This window comes from Cupressus sempervirens, chromosome 7 (assembly GCF_028749045.1).
Source record: "Cupressus sempervirens isolate cs-2001-9-10 chromosome 7, ASM2874904v1, whole genome shotgun sequence".
Lineage (NCBI taxonomy): Eukaryota > Viridiplantae > Streptophyta > Pinopsida > Cupressales > Cupressaceae > Cupressus > Cupressus sempervirens.
In genome coordinates this window covers 345,717,379-345,740,358 of record NC_143124.1, presented here as the reverse complement: position 1 = coordinate 345,740,358, position 22,980 = coordinate 345,717,379, and the positions used below count along the sequence as shown (strand labels likewise).

The following is a 22,980-nucleotide window of genomic DNA, read 5'->3' as shown; positions in this document are numbered from 1 at the left end:
GGTATTGTAGTGAGGAGGTACTTGGTATGCCGAGTAGAATTGCACCAGTTGCCGATGAGGAGGTTGCTAAGGAGTGCCACAAAGCTCTTACAAGACTCTTCCCACTGGAAGAAATGCATGAAAAAGTGAGGGTAGAATTTGGGTTGTTGGCTTCGGGGTTAAAGCATTCTCCATTTGCACTAAAGGACCAAAATAGAATGGGAGCTATCACATGGTGGTACATGTATCAACCTTTCAAGTGTCTTCTACCTCTTGCAATCAAGGTCCTATCACAAGTAAGTTTTTAATTCTGTTATGTTTTAAACTTTTATGTTTACACTTGCATTCTAGAATTTAGTGTTTCACAAATTCTTTAAAATTAATTTGTGTTTCATTTGTATGTTGTGTGACAACTATCTAGGTTGCTAGTTCTTCTGCTACTGAAAGGAATGGGAGTACATACTCATTTTATCCATTCAGTGAAGTGCAACTGGTTGGGCTCCAAGAAAGCTGACTTGGTCTTTGTCCACACCAACTTGTGTCTTTAGTCACGTAAGAATGATCGTTACAAGGAAGGGGCAACAAAGCTTTGTGATGTAGCACCTAAGTGTGCAAATTTGAATGCAACACTTCATGATCTTACTACAGTTGGAGATGGTGATGATGATAGCATGGCGCATGGTGCATCTAGCATAAGTGGAACCATGTTTGGTTCAAATGATCTTTCAGCAGTTGAAGATGATGATGAGAATGTGGATTTTCTTGTGAATCCCTATGATTCAGGCTCTAATGCATATTAGCTGATTGAATCTTTAATCATTAACTAAGTTTTTATTTTGTTGGAATTTTGAACATGACCTATTTGAACTTATTGTCTAAGACTAAACTCTAATGTTGGACAAGCACATATTGATATATCATATGAATTTTGATAAAGGGTTAAGTATTAGTCATACTATCAAATGATTTGTTTTGTATATTTCTTACATTTCTTTGTATATATTATATATAGATATATATATGTTTCCTCCCACATCCACATCCAAAAAAAAAATTCCACGCATCTCATATTCGCTTCTGGAATTCGCTTCGAAATTTGCATCTGAATCGATAACTTAGTTGATAATATATATAATTTATATACTTACAAGTATGATTATATTAGGCAAGCTACGACACAATGTTAAGTTGTGAGCCTCTCATTTGGGAGGTCTTGGGTTTGAGTCTGCTCGAGCTTAACAAAATATAATAATTAATCTCGACTTCAGCCCATTAACTTAGTTGCAAGGTTCGGACCCTACCAACCGGGTCCAGTCCAGGTCCTTCTCGGCTTCAGATTCACTTTGAGTCTGTGGTAGGTCCGAGTAGGGTCCCCACTACAGTCTATGGGTCCTTGTGGGTCTGTGGACCTGCGAGGACCCATGGCCTATGTGGCCAAAAAGTATGTTAAACACATAAAGAACTTAATTTTTTCTTTTTTTTCTTTTCTTCCAACCCTATGGAGCCTATTAGAATACATCAAACACATTTTATTTCTCATTTGGCTCTCTAATTTTGGTGTGTACATTTAGTTGCAGCCGGGGATGAACCCATTGATCCCTCATTTTTTATGACCCATTTGACCCTTGAAGGGCCTTGATACAATGATAAAATATTAAGCACTTGTCACTATTATGATATTGTCATTATGTTTCAAACTTTAACATTTGATGAACCAGTATATGTTTTGAAAGTTCATTTTGCAATTCAGTTATTCAATTTATGATTTTCTTTAGAATTGTGAACATAGATTAATGAGCGAGTATTTAATATTTATTTTTGGTATTTGGCATTGATCAATGATCAAGCAACATATATTCATACAATGAAATGATTTAGTTGTAATTATGTATGCTTCTCTTTTTTGTTTATACAATATATATTGGTCAAAAAGTATGTTAAAAACATAAAAAACTAAATTTTATTATTATGATTTTTTTCTTCTAACCCTATGGAGCCTATTAGAATACATCAAACACGTTTTATTTCTCATTTTCTCTCTCATTTGGCTCTCTAATTTTGGTGTCCATTTCATTGCAGTCGGGGATGAACCCATTGATCCCTCATTTTTTGATGACCCTTGAAGGGCCTTGGTACAATGATAAACCATTAAACACTTGTCACTATTATGATATTTTTTGATGTTCCATTCATTCTCATGAGAGGTTACTAATCATGAAACACGGGTCAATGAGTTTGACTCAAAAACTACACAGTTGAAATAGCAATATCACAATATAAACAAAATATTTTTTAAAAATTATATAATATATAATTAGAAATAGATATTAAAAAATGGTTTAACAATCAATCATAAAAATATATATATAATTTGTAAACTTAATTATCTCATATAATCTGCAGATTTGCCTCAACACATCACCCTTTATCAAACAGTGATGCAAGATATTTGGGTGGTCTTTTCACACAAGTAAATGGGTGTAAAAAAGCAGTGATTTATATATGTGTAAGTTGAGTCGTAGTATATTATTGTTTTCTTAATGCTAGCATGCAAAACAGATACAATTTGCAAATAAAAATAGCACGAACCCCAATATCTAGCGGAAAACAATAAAAAGAATTGAGGGAAAATGGATGGTGGCAAACATTTCAATGGTCTTGCACATTTTTAGACAAAACATGAACCATTAATCTCAGACATCAAGTTGCTCTTCTCAAAAAATTAATGCCTTCTGCTTAAATATTCATCTTGCAGTTAAGAAGCAGAATGAAAACAATAATTTTATGAATCCCTATTTTTCTTAATAGATCCTTTAAATGGACAATTACCACAATAAATTGACTAGAGGCTACTTTGTTTAGCTATTATGGTAGAGGAAAAAACTGCAATCTTGACAATAATATACACAATACATTTGGAGTGTTCTGTATCAGAACAGTGAAGTCAAATTCAAATTTAGCAGATCTGTAGGTAAGAGATCTTAAGAGAGTGTTTAAATGGAAATGATCAATGCTTTGTACCACAAAATAAATATTAAAGAGTAAATATGAAAGAGCATAATTAAGGATCAAAAGCAGTCATTTTAACAGAAATAAAGAATTTGAATTTCCATTGGATCTAACCACTAAAACTACAAAAACTGACCCTCCAAAGAAGACAATACAATTAATTTTTCCTTGGGATTTGCAATCTAGAATATCAGAGTAATGAATTAATAAAAACTATACATGACTAGAAACTAAATGACTCTAATACACAGTAATGACTAAAGAACTAGCTATAGAGTTTCCTACATAACCTACTGTAAGTCTTGCATTGTACATTCAGAATCACAAAAAACACCTAATCTTTAAAGATCATTGAGAGGACTAGTAAGGTTCATTATGATTTTTTCCAATACTGTATCTAGATGGGAATTTATGCTACTTACTTTTCACGACTATAAATATCCCTGTTGATGTGTGCCTTGCTTGAAGAATCCTTTGGAATTTTCTCAGACAGATACTTCATAGCACCCCAGAGAGGAGGCACACTACATGACAAGTCCGATAAATTCAGTCTATATTCATAGTTGTAACTCAGAATGTAATGTACACTTCCAGAAAAAGATGAGAAATAACTATTTTTCATTTAGGCACAATACTGCAGATGACAACCAAAGAACAAATTTAATTTATATGCATTTTAAGAAAATGTGCAAAAATTATGCCTGTAGAAATCAGACTACCTTGTTGTTGGAGTTGCCTGACAGAATTCAGCACAAGCCTTTTTACCGTCTTTCAGAAACTGCTCTGCTGCCTGAAGTGATGATACTGCATTAGCATGTGTGTTCTCTGCATTTCCCTCATCTAGTATTAAACCATGATAGTAGTATGCTGCAGCCTGGCCAGACTCCATGTATGTTAAGGGTGCTCATTAATTCCATCCACATATTTTCAAGATATAAAGATATTTTAAACTTCTAATAAGATTGGGTGATGAGACAAAATGACAACAAGAATAATGGAAACTCCAAACATGGATGACACTGAGGAACACAGATAGACATTGAAGCACATGAAATGCAGTGAAAATCTTATCAAATTAAAACTAAATAGTTATGCTAAAGTTGTTTATAAACATTACGATTAAGATTTTGGAACCAAGTTCATGGTAAATAGTATATACCTTCATTATATTTATTAGAAGCATGCGATACTAGACCATATACAAGTTTTATATCATAAAAGGAAGACCAAATATGTTTGTTCTACTATCTGGTATCTTTCTAGTCACAAAGCAAGTTATGCTCTATCCTTTTTCACCAGTGCTTTAGCAAGACCTATATATATCACTTTGGCATTTAATTGAAATAAGGCCAATTTAATGCAATCCTATCAGGAAGATCAAGGTTAATTGGTGTTGCGACTCCCAGTAAGGAAATAAGTAGAAAACTACATCCAACAAACTATCACCACTACTAGACAAACTACGTGTTTATTATATTTTCCACAACATTCTACTATGATGGTATCATTATCTTTGTTTAAACTTATAATGTACAATTCTCCTATTTGGAATGCTGATGAGATTCTTTTTTCAATCTTTTCTTCAGGTGTCATGGAAAGGTATGAATGACGATGCTGGAGTTGAAACCATGCACGAGTCCACAGAGCAATGTTTTACAGTAACACAGTGTTGGCATGAAACTCCTGTTCCCAGGAACAAGTGCAGTGAGACAGACGAAGATTTCCCTGCCATCCTTTGGGATGGCACAATCACATCGGAAGAAACTTCCAATAAAACATTTGAGCCTCTAGTTCTTTCATTTTCCCCTAATAATCACAGGGGCACATCACATCTCTGGGACAGCACTACAGAACAGGAATTGAGCCAGGGGATATGCAGTCTCTCAAACATCCTAACTATGGGAAGGCATCACCATGTTCTACAAACAAAATAACAACGTTTTAGAAAGAAGCAAACATAAAGCCTTAACCCTAAACCTAAAAATTTGAAAAACATGCATTGAGGCATGTGACCTTGAAGGCTTTAATTAGGGCTTGGTATTGTAGGGTCCACCACTCAAACCCACCCAAGATGACATTAAAGAACATGCCTAGTGAAACACAAACAAAATCTCATGAGGGGCACTACCCCTAGACCCCACAAGGGGTGCTACCCCAGAACCTGCAGAACTCAGAGCTCCATTCTCAGCTTAAAGAGTTGAAAAAACAAATCTTTTAGCTGGACTTGATTAAATTCCAAGAAATTGAATTTTATTTAGATTTTTGGTTTTCTGAATCAATCTCAATTCTGCATAATGCTACCATAGTTACAGTCAAATGATGTAGAAAGCAAATACAATGATCTTAGTGACGATGCTTGGATTTTATACATACATTGTGCTGGATTAAATCCTGAATAATTAAATTCTATTTATGATTTTGGTTTGCCAAATCAATCTTGGGTCCAAATAACACTACCATGCTTACAATCAAAAGATGATCTTACTGAAGATGATGGGATTTCACACGTATATTTGTACTGCAACTTTTCCTACAAATCTTTGTGAACCTTTATTGTTAGTGAAACTCTTACTTGGAACATGGTGTAGCTCCTTCCTGATATCAGAAAATGGCTTCTTGACACTTGTCCAACGTTGGTCCATCTACTTTTATTTATTCTGATGAATAGTGGTCAAGCCTGCTACTCTTTTTTCAGTTAAAGAATGGCACCAGGTTTTGTCATCTTTGAAAACAGAAATTACAGAAGTGGTGCATTTGCTCACTAAATTTATAGCATTGTTGACATCGAGACATTGGATGGTGCAAAACATGATCTTACGAAGAAACAGTGGAGTCCAGGTCAATGGTAAAAATTTCTAATCAAGATGGAATGAAGACATCCAAAGTCTAACAGTGGAATCTTGGTCAACACTCAATAGTAAAATTTCCACTTGAGATAGGCAAGAGCCTATAACACAACGGTAATTACAGAAAACAGAAATTACAGAAGTGGTGCATTTGCTCACTAAATTTATAGCATTGTTGACATCGAGACATTGGATGGTGCAAAACATGATCTTACGAAGAAACAGTGGAGTCCAGGTCAATGGTAAAAATTTCTAATCAAGATGGAATGAAGACATCCAAAGTCTAACAGTGGAATCTTGGTCAACACTCAATAGTAAAATTTCCACTTGAGATAGGCAAGAGCCTATAACACAACGGTAACTTGTGAGCCTCTCATCGGGGAGGTTTTGGGTTCGAATCCACTTAACACATAATAATAATTAATCTCAATAAATAATAATAATTAATCTAGGCTTTGGTCCATTACCTATCAAAAAAAAAATCCACTTCAAATAGAGGTAAAGACGTATGTCACAAAAAAAGTTGTACAACTACAAATTTGTAAAAATTTCACGCTGTTTAACTCAATGTGATAATGTGCAACTTCTTTACTTCTTTTCATAATTAGATTTTTAAAAGTTAATTTTTATATTTTCTTACAATAGATATCCCCCACCATCCCCAAATTTTAGTTCTAAAATTGCCATTCCCAAGAGTCTGCATGTGTCCCTGTCCCAGATATTCCATACAGCACTGATATAAACAGAGGTTGGTGGTCCAGATTCCGTAGGTCTATAAGATGAGAGCAAGATAATTATAAGCTTGGAAAAGCTCACAGGGGGAAGAAGGTTGCATGCCTATATTGTGCTTTTATTTGTTGGGGTTGCTAATAAATAAATAATAAGTAGTTTGTGAATGCATGCCCCATTTTGGTGATTGCATTGTTGTTTTAATGGTGACCAGTCAAGTGCAGCAGCTGACGCTTTTAATTTAGTATGTTCAGTTTAGATAATTAGATCTGAATCATCTTGTCAGTAAAATAGAATCGTATACATGTTTATCAGTCAAAAAGGGTTGCACAAGTAATCGTACAATCCCAGAGGTGAAAGATTCTGTGGCAACCTTCAGGACAACAGGAGAGCAAAAAATCCATAACATATCAAACCTGTGTTAAACAGGGATGCATCCCCACCCATGTAAGATGCTACCCCGTTTGCAACCCAAATTTTATTGCACCTTCACTTCTCAATGGATTAGTAATCAGACATATTATCAAAGAGTTCAGTTGCATTAAGAAAATATAGCATTTCTGCTGTAGTTTTAGGTTTGCAGATATGTCTTCAATGTATTTTGCAAGCTAGTTTACCAGCATTCATAATATTATGCAGGTCATATTTGAAATTACACAAACATTTAACAAGTTTCCAATAGAATGAAATGCTGATCATAGACATTTTATTATGATCAATGGCAGCAAATTACAGAGGAGAAAGGTATTTCTTTCTGACCTTTCTTCCTCAAAAGCAGCAATTGCAATGGATATAACTTTTCTTCAGAACTTGAAGCAGAGGTAAAGGGCAGATCTGAAGAAAATCTGGCTGTTATCTCTCATAACAATAGCAGAAATACATCTACAGATAAAACAGAAATTTAATCCCAAAACTTGCTATAACCAATGCCCACTATGATTTCCAAGGTTGCACGGGTACATGGGTACGGGAACGGGAATGGGTACGGGTACGCATATTTTTCAAAATAGGGGACGGGGGTACGTGTGTATGCCTAATTTTTTCTATATAATTAATATTTTATTAAAAATATAAAAATCAAAATATATGTCATGAGTCATGACATTGAGCATTCAAAACAAGAAATTTGAAAACATGAGCCATAAGTCAAATTATTATATATATATATATATGCTATTGCTGAATGTTTAATGTTTAAAGTATTTTTCATAATAGGGGACGGAGATACTTGGGTATGTTAAACTTATTTAAAAATTATACTTTTATATTTATAAAAAATCTGAAATTATGAGTCATGACAATGGTTTTTCAAAACAAGAACAGTGATAAAGTTTGCAAATGTAATGTATTGTTTTCAGTTTCAGAATTGCTATATGTATGAAATAATAATACATGATAAATGCTTGGATGCATAACAAAGAAGGCAGACTTTAAACATGAACAAGAAGATCCTAAATCATATGACAATGACATATTGCAAATGATAAACTTATGACTTGAACAGTGATAAAGTTTATTGTTAATGAGTATCAAAGTTTCAAACTGATTTGGTATTGAATTAAGTTTGGTAAACAACAAGCTAATACAAAAATAAAAAACCAAAAAATAAAAATCAGAATCTTAATCAAGGTCCTTAGCTATGATGCTCTCCACCGAGTACCCAGTACGCGGGATACGTGTACCCGGTACTTGGGTACGTGGGTACGAGTACCAGGTGTGTGGGTACGAGTACCCATGCAACCTTGATGATTTCTAATCAAGCCCTCCAAACCTCTGAAATGTATAGCAATGGAAGGAGGCCAGAATAAGCAGAAGTGAACACTGTATGTTGCCTTACAAGATACTATAAATAAACTCAGGAGTGGATATACAATGTAGGCATCCAGGCTATCTTATCCAATGTCTCTGTAGCAATCTTCTTGCCATTATAATCATCTGAACACCATGGCATTCAACTTAGTCAAGATATGCCAATAAGAATTTCATACCTTAACCCATTAAAACAACTCTACCCTGCATTAAACTACTCATGCCAAGGGCACACTTACTGACTCAACAAAGAAAGAAGCTATAATCGCATACACTTAGGATTACAATTCCACACACCTCATGCAGAATTATTCAAAACAAATCACCATATGAAACCCTCAAAGCACACAATAATATCATCAAACCCCTATGCCCAAGATAAAAACACATAATGAGCTTCTCAGACCAAGAACAGGAAGTCCAAAAACAAACAACTTGCCAAACTGTAAATCATAGAATTTTTTCTCTAAAGAAGACTTCACCAGTTACGAAAATCCAATCATTAATCCCCAATGCAAAATCAGATTTGACTCCACCAAATATTAACCAAGGTAGATATTTCACCACTAAAGCCAATCTTCCCAAGAGGGTTTCCACCCTCAAAAAGACTGAGAATAACCAAGACTAATCTCCAAAGCCAGAAGGGTTTTAAAAAAAGAGAAATAATAATCTTCAACATACCAAATGAGAGCTCTCAAACCTCTTATCTATAGGCCTTCTTAGGGTACTTTCCAGAAACTCCATTATAAATCACTTTAAAAAGTTCATAAGCCTTATAACTCCAAAAAGTTTCTTCTTGTATTTCCAAAACATTTCCAACACTTGAAAGTCGCTTTTGAAACCAACACACTTGAAAGAGAAGCAAGCGGTTGGTGAAAGGGTGCATATGTTTGATATAACTAAGAGATCTTTAGAGATCTTTCTAACATGCCTTTTATTGAATATCATTTCCATTTGTAGCAGTTCTTATGCAGATCTTAGAAGCAGATCTAAGGAACATAAATCGGCAATCATCATTGAATATCGTTGCAGACATATGAGTAGATTATTGCAGACCCTATGAGCAAAGTTTTTTTTAAGACGGGCAGATTGTTTCAATCCCAAGATGGACTTTGAGGATGAGTTAAATGCAGATCTAAGAGCAGATTTTGAAGGGGAATTATTGCAAGATCTTGAGCAGAAATATTGCAGTTTGTTGATATAAATTTTTTAGCAGAATTCTGAGAATTCGTTAGGGCAGATCTGGAAGTTACCGGATTAGCCATTTAAGGCAGAATTTTACCAGATTTACGGAGACCAATTTTTTGTCATTTGACATTATTGCCTCGCTAAAAGAGATTGATGTCTCTTGCTGAGTCAGTGCTCAGTTTGGGGATTGCTATCTACAGTGGGCTGGTGCTTACGAATCATCTGAAGAAGATTGGTGTCTGCAGTTCATTGAGTCAGTTCATCATAGTGACCCTCATGAGCTGACAGTGAGATTTGAGGGTCTCAATTGTGGACTTACTATTTTTAGTAAGTCTAATTTGGGCAGTTGCCACTTTTGGCAGTTCTAATACCCTAAAATTGATCTCCTAAACCAATTTGTCCCTAATCTCCAAACATCAATCGACAAGGTCCTAATTATCTCTACTCGATCTGAGTATAAATTACATAAAATCTTTAATATGCAATAATCTTTAAACATTAATAAATTCCTATATGTTTGATTTAAAATTAGCTATTAAACCTCTTTGATTAATTAATTTAATATTAAGTTGTAACACTTTTTATTAAAATAATATCCTTTCAGCCAATTACACATGAAATGGAAGTTATTAAATTAATTAAATTACCTTATCTCAAATTGCCAATTATTTGAACTTAATATTTAATAATTGAGAATAAAATGAGATAATATTTAATTAATATCCTTAATTTTTTTAAATCATCTCTCAAGTTTGAAATTATACAGAATCAGTTAACTTGAATCACAAAGGGAAACAAACAAGTTAACTAATTAAACTGAGCAGTTAACTCCCTCTTAAATGGAAACTTCCCATTTGAACTCAACTGTGAATCGATCTTTGACCGTTCATCCAATTTGATCTCCATCATTGATCTTTCTGGGTTTCTTATAAATTGAGGATTCCTATCTCTCATTTCTAAGTGTGCAAATTTCGAGTATTGAAACTCTGCAGAATTTTGCTTATTGCTTACTAGTTACTTCCATATCATTTAGCTTAATAGCATTGTTATTTACTTTCTATAATAGCTTGCATATATTTAGATTAAATTTCTTTATACTTGTTCATCTAGATTAACTTTACACTTATTTGCATTTGAAAAACTACAAAAACATAGATTAGTTGCATTCATACACATTCAAATCCTTCGTTCTAGCAGCAACTCATGGTCACTGAGTCTTTCCGTTCTAAGAGCAAATCAAACTCCTGTTAGATAAAAGGCAACAGGTCGTCTTGCTGGATCATTCACAATGGATTTCTTCATATCCACCAATGAATGAATCTTGCATATAAAGACTATGTTGAAGTGTGTTGCTGACCACATTTAGCACATACACATACAGCAGTGCAATTGGTGACGCTGGTAGTTGGTCATTGCCTGCAGGGGATGGGGCTATTTATTGCACGGGTTCATATTTATTAATTAATAATTAAGTTTACATTATTATAAGGCACTTTATTATATTTAATGTTATAAAGTGATGTTGTGTTGATGAAGCTTCTAAAGTGGAGTTATTTTTGGGAAACTAAGTGTCATTTAGGGATTACAAATATAAAGCCTTTGTGAAGGAAAATGCCATCTGATTGCCTATTTTTCCTTTGCTGTCTTTGTGAGGATTTCTGAGGTTGATGATTTCTAGAATCTATACCCTTGCTGAAGTATAAGGGTTTGAAACTGAGGAGTGCATTTTAATCCCTAGCTGACGTATTGTGGATTAAAAATCTAAGAATTGGCATTCTCAAATTTGGTGTCTTCCTTCTGTTTGAACTGTTGCTAGGAAAACATTGAAGACTTGGTGAGTTTATCACATTGGTGATGCAATTTGTGAGGCTGCATACATCAGCTGTAGCAGTGTTTGGACCTTCTACACACCTATGATCACATTAAAGGGGTCTGCAATCATCTTCCTGAGGCCCACGATCATCCCTAGACAGGCTGTGATCCATTTCAGTCACCTGTGGTTCATATTTGGGGAGGCTGCATTTGAGTTTTTGGAGCCACGTTACATAATTCAGAGCCTACACACCTGAAATAAGGAGCTGTGATCAGTTGGAAGGGCCTGTGATTGTGAGTAATCTGCCAAACGTGGCCAATTTGGAAAATATATCAAGCTGGCTGGAAACACACGGGTATCTTGCTACGCCTGGTCTTTGGACACTATGGACTGCACATTATTCAGGTTCATTGTAATTAAATCGAGTATATGCAATCTCATTTCAGTTGTAGTTTGTGTTTCAATTGAGTTGCATTAGTAGAGGAGCCTTACATATTCAGAATTATACATGCAAATCATAAGGCAGAATTTCATATCTGTGTTTGGTATTCATCTATGCAAAATTCTTGAAGCTTGATTTCTCTAATAATTGTGAGTTGTTCATTACACTTCATAATATTGTGTTTGAAATTTAAAAACACCATATATACATTGATAACCGAATGGCTTGCCAAGTGTTAGACAAAATTTCATACAACTAAATAATTAAGGAAAATTAGTGTTGTCAAGCTATAACAGGCTGAGGGTTATCACATAAAAATTGTAAGAAGTTTGTAATACAAAAACAATATTTATCATGGTTCTCTGTCAAAAGGGTTTCCACATGTATCATTTGTTCTTCTTGTGTTTCTTCTTGCCAAATCTTGCATTTGAGGTAGCTTAAGTTTAGAATTATTACTACCGGATCTAATCAAGTTTTGAAAACTAAAAGAATTGTATTATACTGATTCACCCTGCTTTCAGTATAATTGTGTGCTCTTCAATTAGTATCAGAGCAGGTTCCTATCAATATAGGCTAACCACTTGGATGTAGGTCTTCAAGAGCATTAATGGTTGGACAAGGACATGGATTCTCATCATACGAAGGACCACTCTTTGATGGAGAAAATTATGCCTTTTGGAGGGTAAGGATGGAAGCCTACTTGAATGCCCTAGGATGTGATGTTTGGCAATCGGTAGTAAATGGCTGCACAACCCCATCAACTCCCCAAATCGATCAAGTTGGAAAGAAATAAAGTGAGAATAATGGCAAAGCCAAGCATGTGATTTTGTGTGCATTATCTGAATCTGATTTTGTGAAAGTTATGCATTGCAAATCACCAGGTCTTCAAGAGCATTAATGGTTGAACAAGGACATGGATTCTCATCATACGAAGGACCACTCTTTGATGGAGAAAATTATGCCTTTTGGAGGGTAAGGATGGAAGCCTACTTGAATGCCCTAGGATGTGATGTTTGGCAATCGGTAGTAAATGGCTGCACAACCCCATCAACTCCCCAAATCGATCAAGTTGGAAAGAAATAAAGTGAGAATAATGGCAAAGCCAAGCATGTGATTTTGTGTGCATTATCTGAATCTGATTTTGTGAAAGTTATGCATTGCAAATCAGCTAAGGACATGTGGGATAAGTTGAAGAACATTTCTATAAAGGAGATGCTAAAATGAAGATAGTGAAGCTTATAACTCATCATAAAAAATTTGAAAGGCTGAAGATGAAAGAAGAGATCATAGCTTCATTTTTGCTTCACGCTGATGAGATCATGAACATTATCTGAAGACCCAGTGAATAAGTTGATGAATGCATTGTTGTCCCAAAGGTTCTAAGGTCCTGGACCTTAAGATTTGATTCCAAAGTTTTGGCAATTGAAGAAACCAAAGATCTGGATACATTAACAAAAAACATGTAGCATTGGGTTCTTACCACCTATGAAATAACTTATAAGCATTGAAGACAAGCCAGCAAAAGGAAAGGCAGCCTTTAGAGCATCAAGAAAGTGAAAAAGCAAAGTATGTGAACCAAGCAAGAGTTCATGCAATGAAACGAATATAGAAGAAGCTTATTTGTGAGAAAATTAATGATAGAATATCAAGGTGAGTAACCACTCAAATGTTTTAGCTGCGATAAAATAGGACAGTTTGCTTCATAATGTCCACAGGATAAGATTTTACAAATGAAAGGAGTGAGGATGAAGAAGACCATTACAAATACAAGAAGAGCTTTTATTCAAGGCAATGATGAAAGTTCAAGCAATGATGGCAAAGATATACTCATCATGGCGATGGAAGTAGAAGACTATAGAATATCAAGGTGGGTTACCACTCAAATGTTTTAGCTGTGATAAAATAGGACAGTTTGATTCATAATGTCCACATGATAAGATTTTACAAATGAAAGGAGTGAGGATGAAGAAGACCATTACAAATACAAGAAGAGCTTTTATTCGAGGCAATGATGAAAGTTCAAGCAATGATGGCAAAGATATACTCATCATGGTGATGGAAGTAGAAGACTATAGAATATCAAGGTGGGTTACCACTCGAATGTTTTAGCTGTGATAAAATAGGACAGTTTGCTTCATAATGTCCACAGGATAAGATTTTACAAATGAAAGGAGTGAGGATGAAGAAGACCATTACAAATACAAGAAGAGCTTTTATTGGAGAAAAGACAGCTCATTGGAGAGAGGCAACGATGAAAGTTCAAGCAATGATGGCAAAGAAATATTTGTCATGTTGATGGAAGTAGAAGACTATAGAAACAAAGATGGAGAAAAGGAAGCGTGCAATGAAGAGGAAGAAGTAGATCTGAGAAAGAACTCCACCATGCTTATTGAGAAAACGAGAAGCTCAAGAAATAAATTCCAAAACAAAAGATATGAAATTATGTTTGCAGTGCTTCCAGATTAGATTGCGTATTTAAGTTTTGCATCGACGTTTTGGATCACACTCTGTGATCCATCATCATGATGAAATCAATGTTTCGGATCACACTCTATGATCCATCATCGGGATGAAAGAGATTTCATCCTAATTATGGATCACAAAATGTGCTCCCAATCGTTGATGCAAACTCTGTGGTCCATCATTGGGATGAAAGAGATTTCATCCTCATAATGGATCATGGAGTGTGATCTGAAACGTTGATGCAAACTTACATATGCAATCTAATCCGGAAGCACTGCAGACATAATGTCATGGATTGTGGAAACCTATTGGCATTAAAAGATATGAATTCAAGAGGTTTGTGAAGCTCAAAAAATGGATAAAATGATTGTAGACCTTAAAAAAATATGTTCAATAGGTGAGTAGAAGCTTGAAGTTTGACAAAAGCACTAAAATATTAGATGATATCAGCAATTTGCAAAGGTCACCATTCATCAAAACTGATCTTGGTTTTGAAGAAAACCAAAAGAAGACAAAGGAGGCTACAAGTTCCAAAGCTACAGATCAGCCACAAAATGAAAATGAAGAAGAGTCAGAAGCTACAACAAAACTCTCAAAAGTTCCACCAAGGATGACAAAAAAAGGAGGCGATCAAGGAGGAGGACAATAAAGTTCCATAAAAGAACAATCCCCCTCCAAAGGTAATCAAGAACAACTTCAAAAGGCCCTTTCATAAAATCCCGCCACATATAGCCAAGTTCCATTATACCTTTCATGGCTAATATTTTTCATGCAATCATTTTAGTCATAAAGCAATAGAGTGTACAATTTGTGGAAGGAATAATCCCGGTTTCACCAAAAGAAATTACTATTCATTTGCTCCTTTGATGCATTATAACTTCATATGCTACAGATGCAATAATTTTGAGCATGCAACATATTTTTGCATAACTATTTCTAGTGAGTCTCCAAGACAAAACAAGGAGGATATTAACAAAAGAAAGAATTAATCAAATTAAGTTTAGAAAAAGAAGAATTAGGAACAAGAAAAGAAAGAAAATTCCATATTTGTTCAAACAGCTCAAAATGCACAAAACAATGCAAATAGATGGTATGTTGATAGCGGTTGCCCAAGACAATGACAGAAGACAAAAGTAAGTTTCTTACTCTCAAACAAAAGGATGAAGGAATGGTGAAATTTAAAGACAATACTACGAGTAATATAGAATCTCCTAAGTATAAGTCAATTGTGTAATCAAGAGCACCATCTTACATTTCATCCTGGAGGATGTAAAATCAATTAGGATGGGAAATTGATAGCAGTTGCATACAGAACATCTAACAATCTCTATTTCCTCAGTCAGATTGAAAGCCAAAGATGTTTGATGCGGCACGATGATGAGTGTTGGTTATGGCAGAAGAGAATAAGGTACCTAAACTTTCGCAATCTTGTCAAGATCAATCATAAGTCATGAGAGACATAACAAGGATCTCAAAGCCTGAGAGCATCAATTGTAAACAATATCAACTTGGGAAGTAGACTGGAGAGAGTTTTATATTAAATACTTTGCATCAAAACCACTAGAGCTTATACATAAAGATCTCTTTGGTCCAACCAAAACAAGAGGCATGTAAGGAGAAATATATTTTATGTTATTAATTGATGATTACTCTAGACTGGCTTGGGTTACATTTCCAGAAGAGAAATATGAAGCTCTTCACAAGTTTAACATATAAGCCTTAGTGGAAAATGAATAAGATTTGAAAATCAAATGTCTTCAATCACATAAAAGAGAATTCACCTCTAATGAATTGGAAAATTCATGTGAAAAGCATGGGATAAGAAGACAATTTTCAGCTGCAAGAACTTTGCAACAAAATGGTTTTGTTGAAAAAAAATAACAGAACGGTACAACAAATGGCTAGAGCTATGTTAAACAAGTCAAAGTTATTTGATACTTTCTAAAGGAATGTGGTTCACACAGCAGTCTACATTTGATGAATAGTGAAAAAATCAGAGTAAATGATAGAAAACACCATATGGGCTAGCGAAAGAGAGACCTCCAACAATGGACTATTTCAAAGTATTTGGAAGAACATGTTATATAAGGAGAGATGAAGAAGATTTAGGAAAGTTTGATACTAGAGTTGACGAAAGAATATTCCTTGGCTACTCCACGAGAAGCAAAGAGTACAAATGTTATAGCAAGTGGCGAAATGTGGTAGTTGAAAGTGAGTGAAAGAAAGTGAAAGAAGACACAGTAAAGAAGTTCAAGAAGATGTTCGTCAAAATGAAGACATCTGCAAAGAAAAAGAAGAAACGAGAAAAAAATGAGAAAAAGAAGCCAAAGACACCATCAAGAGCACAAGCTAAGACTCCATCCAAATTTCTCCAAAACAATTCCCAAAGACTTGATCATTGGATACAAAGATACAAAGATCAGGCAAGGAGGAAATTTACTAAACATCAAGACATGCAAATTCGTGCTTGCTCTCTAAAATAGAACCAAAACACTCTATAGAAGCAAGGATGAGCATTAAATAAAGGCTATGGAACAAGAATTGGATCAAATCAAGAAAAATGAAACTTGGGAAATTGTCCCAAGACCTAAGGTCAAGAATGTCATCGACACTTAACAGTGCTCAGAAACAAATTGAATGCGGATGGCCACATTGGAAGGAACAAAGTATGTAAAGGATATGCTCAAGTCAAAGGAATTGATTTCAAAGAAACCTTTTCTCTTGTTGCTTGTATGGAAGCAATAAGGAAGTTTTCATCCCTTGTCATCTTTTAGAACTTCAAAGTCTACAAGATGGATGTGAAAGCAGTCTTCCTAAAACAAAATTTGGAGGAAGAAATGTATATTGAACAATTAGAAGGATTTCTTCTATTAGAAAATAAGGACTATGTTTGCAAGCTAAAGAAGGCACTATATGGACTAAACCAAGCCCTAACAGCTTGGTACTCAAGGCTATATAGGTATCTTCAAGAGCAAGGCTTCAAAAGGGGAATTATAGCAATCTTAATATCAAGAATAAAGGAGATGATTTGTTGGTTGTTGTGATCTATAAGGGTGACATCAATTTTTGTGGTAGTAGCAACAAGATGTGCCAAGAATATGCTACAAATTTGCAAAAGAAGTTCAAATTGCCAATGCTCTGTGAGTTGTCCTTCTTTAAGGGTTACAAACTCTTGTTGATGGGTGTTTTATGGCCACATAAACAATAGAATATAATATCGAAGTAACTTGTCCTCTCAAAATTTAATGTATGCTAAGGTTGCAAGTAAGATCACACAAATAATTGCTAGGGTTCCTTCTAGGTTGGATAAGCTCAATGGTAAATGTGATATGCTAGTATCACAGGAGGCCTTAAGTCATATTCCTCAATTCAACTTAGAATAATACTCATTATAGGAGCTTTCAAATGATATTACAATGATAGTATTTTTTTGGGAGGTTTTTGCAATATGCAAAAAGTGAATGAGATTAGGGTTGAGGAATTCTATTCTAATCCTAAGAACTTGAAAGATGAACATTGCTATGACGAAATCTACCAGACTTTTCTTTGCCAAATTCAACAACTACACGAAGTTGGTGCAATCTTCAAGAGTCGTGCAAATAGTTTTCATATCCCAATGAGCTCCATCAAAACAAATAATGTGCAAAAAAGATAGAAGTAAAGCATCCACATAATCACTCGGATCTAGCCTTACACTACAATTAGGAATTACCTGAGAACTAAAGGTATGAGAAAGAAGATTTCACCATAGCAACATTTTCAATCACATTCATCTAAATACATGAAAACAAAACTATTCTGGGTGAGGGAACAAAGGGAATGTTTAAGCACTAAGATACATTAAGAAATCACCAAACTTCAATGGCAACTTTATTATCTTAGCAACTCATAGCAACAATCTCCAAATTCCATCCTTTATAAATGAGAAGTGAGGCATTTATTTAAGTCTCAAATTACAATGAGTCGTCCAATGTCCCGGATTTAAACAAAACCAACAGCCCAAATTTTCCCACCTCAACCTTGATTAGGGTTAGGGAAGAGAAAGAGAATATACGATTAATGTATAGGTCTAGATAGACCAATCAATTTCCTTAGTGGAGTAATATATGTCACTCAGCTAGAAGAACTATAAGAGGAACAAAGGCATGGTTTTCTTTTCTTATTCGATGGGATAAGTAGTTCAGATATTCGCACAAAGTCATGTTCCCACTTTTCACCTTTTGGAATTTTTCCTTCAACTTCCTCATCTTCTCCTTTATTTCTTAGACAAAGTCCTCATATTCTTTAATGACCTACTCCCTAGTGGCATGTCCTAGATCCAATTATGTCACATTATACTTGTCTGAAGCACTCTAGTCCTTAGCTTTGTCAATTATAGGTACTGCGACTTGTAGAGTCCTAGATCCAGATTCATCCTTGATGAACTTTGCAAAAAAAACCAATTTTCCCTTCTCTTCTAGCATGTTGGCTTGGTCCAAGATTTCTTGCAATTCCAATGCAGGGACAATTTTCTTTGACAAATCCTCTACAACCTTTGCCTTAACCAATCTTGAATGATAGTACGTTGATCATGGATTGACAATTGTTCCTATCTCGACACCATCCTATCATTAATTTCTTCATCGACGATGGGACTTTCTACTGTTACGATGGGAACTTCTACTTCTGTAGTAAAAACTTTTGTCTTTGTCGTAGAAACTTCTATCTCCATCATTTCCTTTTCTAATATGGCTCCAAGGCTTTCCTCAGTAGCAAACTCTTGCTCTCTATCTCTTCCTTGGACAAATTCTTGATAAGCAATGCTTTCTATTTTACACTAGGTCATTTGATCTTCATGTGGCATCCTTCTCCTCCCTGTTTCAACCACTCCCCTTGTAAAAGGGTCAATCTCATGTAAGCTTGAAGTCCTACTTGGCAATAATGGAGTTGTCACTGATCTTTGCCTCTTTTATAGGGGTTCCTCATCAAGCAATTCAGGCCTCTTTCTCAATTGCGATTCTTGGGCAATACTCTTCCCTTTTCTTGTCCAACACTCTCTAGTGGAATTTCCCCTTCTTTAATTCTAACTCGTGATGACTACCTTGGTTTATCATCCCGCAATGGATGATGCCCCATCAAATTATAAGTCAAGCTATGTTTGGTCACCTTCAATTTGCTAATTAGACACTCAACCCACCATTTTGTAAAACTGATCCAGATATTTAAACAAGATCAAGTATTTCCTTCTTGAACCAATCATAAGGCTAGATGATCTTCTCCCTTTCCACCTCATTTTTGAACTGGAACAGGTTTGTATCTCCTTCCACATGGTTTGGTACTTGGATAATTTTGCATTCCCTAAACATGTTGAGTAGCAATCTAGAAAACATCCTGCGTTTGACCTTGTACTTATTTGCAACGTTGGCCCAGAAGTCTTCAAGGTGAATCTTGTGTTAGTATTTTACAATAGCCACCACTCTGATTCTATTGTAGGGATCATAATCTAAGCGTGCTGAATAAAATGCTAGGGGGTAGAAATGTAGCTCATTTGCTAATCTTTCAAATACCTACGGATATGGACACATTTCATCTTCATCCCTTATGGTGATTGAGAATTCAAGCCCTAACTTCCTCTTCCTCTTCCTCTTCTAAATCTTGTCATATTTCACCAACTACTTGGTCACTTCCAACAACACCAAAGGGTGTGATGCAAAAAAGAAAAAAAGAGAAGTCAATGAACTGCCAAAAGGCTTGATAAAATAAAATAATTGCCATGTCATTATGTAGGAACTCTTTCAGCTAACAGGGAGATAAAAAAGAAGTCATACTTGAATAATTTCCAGCAGACCCACATAACTATGCTCGACTCCGGTACTAAACTTCAACAATATAAAGAAGCAACTCATAGGCAGCAATTGACCCGACTCAGATTACAATCGATATTATATGTAAATCCCCAACTCACCAAGATCAATATGCTCAATATGCATGAAAAGGAGAAGATGAATTTTGTTTGTGCTAGATATATGGATTCCCAACTCCTATGGTTCTTTCTATTACAAACTACTCGATATTCCTCAACACTAAAAAGCCTACCTCAGGGCTTCCAGACAAATCTTTTAACTTAGACATCCTTAAATCTAGTGCATCAACGCATTCTTTTCCATCACCAAGTAATCTTTGAATAAACTCAGAGATGGAAAAGATGCAATGACCTCTAATGAAGACCAAAAACTTCCAATACAAAGTAGTAGCTACTTATTTTGTAAAAGAACTTACAAACACACATAGACTCGAAAAGGAAATACAATTGCTGCCCAAGTCGACCAGCTCATGTCAATGGTATAGCTTCCATGCACTTCCAAACATAAACATCACCAAATGTAAATTCAAATTATTATTAGCTCCACAATTTGTAGTAGATTTTCGACACATAAGGTATAGAGTCCAGTATTCGCCTGAAACAATAACTGAAAATACCCTGACATGGAGATGACTTCACAAAATAATCTCACACTTGTCATATTATGCTGAGTCGACCTCCTAATTGAAGGCATCCAGAAATAAAAAGATGCTCCCAAACTTTAGCAAACACAAATAGCTTTATATATTCCCCTTTACTATTGTTATCAAAACCGAGCTCTGGTACCATGTTAATGAAATGCCCAGTAATAAAGATAAACAGCAATAAAGAAAATAGAATCAAAAATTAGGCACAATAAGACACAAGACATTATCCAAGGAAAACCCTTCACTTGAAGGTAAAAACCCAGCCACACCAGAAAAATATTTCTTTTATTGATAATAATTATTGAAGTACAATGCTTTCCACTTGATGACATGTGACATTACACTAAGAAATCACATAAATAAATTGAAATGAGAGACTTCATATTACACCCGAAGGTCTCTTCAATTTCCGAACACAAGACTCTTGATGTATCCAAATGTATTACTCTTTGCATGACACATGTCATTTTCATATAAATATTATCTCAAATACTATCATAAATACTCTTCTCCAATTGTTGGCACAACACAGAGGTATTTTCTCAATAGCAAAACCAGAGATAAAGATCTCTATCACAGCTACAATCTTCAACAACAATTGAGGCTTCTCTACTCTTGTTTAAGTGTTAAAGTTTGGTAGACTGATGGTAGCATCTTTATTTCTCAGTCTAAGTCTGTCAAGAACTTGCTTGACAAATTTCATATGCAGGATTTTAAACCTGTTTACAAACCTATGGAGAAAGGACTGAAGTTGTCAGCTAGTTCTGACTCTCCTCTTGTTAATGAAACTATTTATAAGCAACTAGTGGGCAGTCTCATTTATCTCACTACCACTACACCTGATTTCAATTTTGCAGTGAACAACATTTCACACTTTATGACAGTCCCCAAGGTTGATCATTGGGTAGCAAAGAAGCATGTATTGTTTAGTGTGAAGGTTACCTTAGATTATGGACTCCTTTACACTAGGAATCATGATTCTAGACTCAGTGGGTTCATAGATTCAGATTGGGCAGATTCGATATGGCAAGATGTCAACATCTGGATATGTATTCAGTTTGGGATTTGGTGGAGTCACCTGGACTAGTAAAAGGCAGCATGCAGTCTCACTCTCCTCCATATAAGAAGAGTATCGAGGAGCTGTTAAGGCAGCTTGTGAGGCAGTTTGGCTTTGTCAGAGGCTTGTGGATATGCACTTATCTTAAGTAGGCCCGAATTCCTTGCTCTTTGATAATTAGGGAGTTCTCAAACTTGCCAAGAATCCAATCTTCCATGAAAGAACCAAACATGTGGACGTTCATTGTCATTACATTTGGCAGTTGGTTGAAGACAATATAGTTCACTTATAGTAGGTTCCAACGATAGAGCAGATTGTTGACATTCTCACCAAACCTCTTGGTCTAGATAAGATTGTTGAATTCAGGGGACAACTAGGTGTCATTGACAAATTGATCATTAAGGGAGGGTATTAGAATATTATTATATTACTTTTATGGTCATCTTTTGTATATTATGTAAATTAGGTAGTTAAGATTGTTTCTACAATATTCTTTAGTTTCTTATCAGAAACTTTCTATTTCGTACCTATTGTAAATTATTTATAATGATCTCTTTGATCATTTGTTAATACAACAAATAATTTACCAATTACTTGGGTAATATCAAGAACAAGACGATACCTAAATTGAAGGCTATGAAAGAATTTCTTCGGCAATTCTTGGAGAGAAGTAAAGTGCTCAAAGCAACAAAGATGAAGGATGCAACAGTGTGGTACTTTGCCTTGATCCATGAGAAAGATACATTGCAAAGAATAAGGAATGATAGCGCTCATCTTGGTGTCTCCATCCTAAATATGATTGAGGAGGCTATAGGTGCTATGAAGGTTGCCTTCCACTTTGAGGAGAAAAAGGAAGAAAACATAATCTTAGAGATTTTGAAGGAGAGGTTGAGAACTTACACCTTTGAGGAGAATAGTATTATAGAAAGGACTAGGAGTATTTAATAAGATTTTCATCTCTCAAACTTTCCATGGCCTTAGCCAAAAGACAATGCAATTGAATGGGAGAAAATAATTACTACAACTAAGATTGAAATGGACTTAGCAGATTGGAGAATACAAAATACATCCATGCCTCCAATGAGTGAGCTCAATAATATTGTGTCCATGTTCGTCAAATTGGCAAAGAAAGAAAGATGCAAAGGAAACCATAATC

The 22,980-nt window shown here is 35.1% G+C and overlaps 1 protein-coding gene across 8 annotated transcripts in view; it reads right to left on the bottom strand.

Annotated features, from left to right (window-relative positions):
* LOC149546844 (uncharacterized) overlaps nt 1-22,980 on the bottom strand; it is a 48,922-nt gene that overhangs the window by 8,183 nt on the left and 17,759 nt on the right. For 7 of the 8 annotated variants that reach the window (XM_089791384.1, XM_089791381.1, XM_089791385.1 and 4 more), the window contains 2 exons: nt 3,708-3,862; nt 3,411-3,512 (listed from right to left, as the gene is read on the bottom strand). In XM_089791384.1, the coding sequence (XP_089647510.1) occupies nt 3,411-3,512; nt 3,708-3,862 (257 nt within the window). Of the gene's footprint in view, nt 1-3,410; nt 3,513-3,703; nt 3,863-22,980 lie in introns of those variants that run through there. The other variant, XM_089791388.1, reaches the window with a different exon arrangement.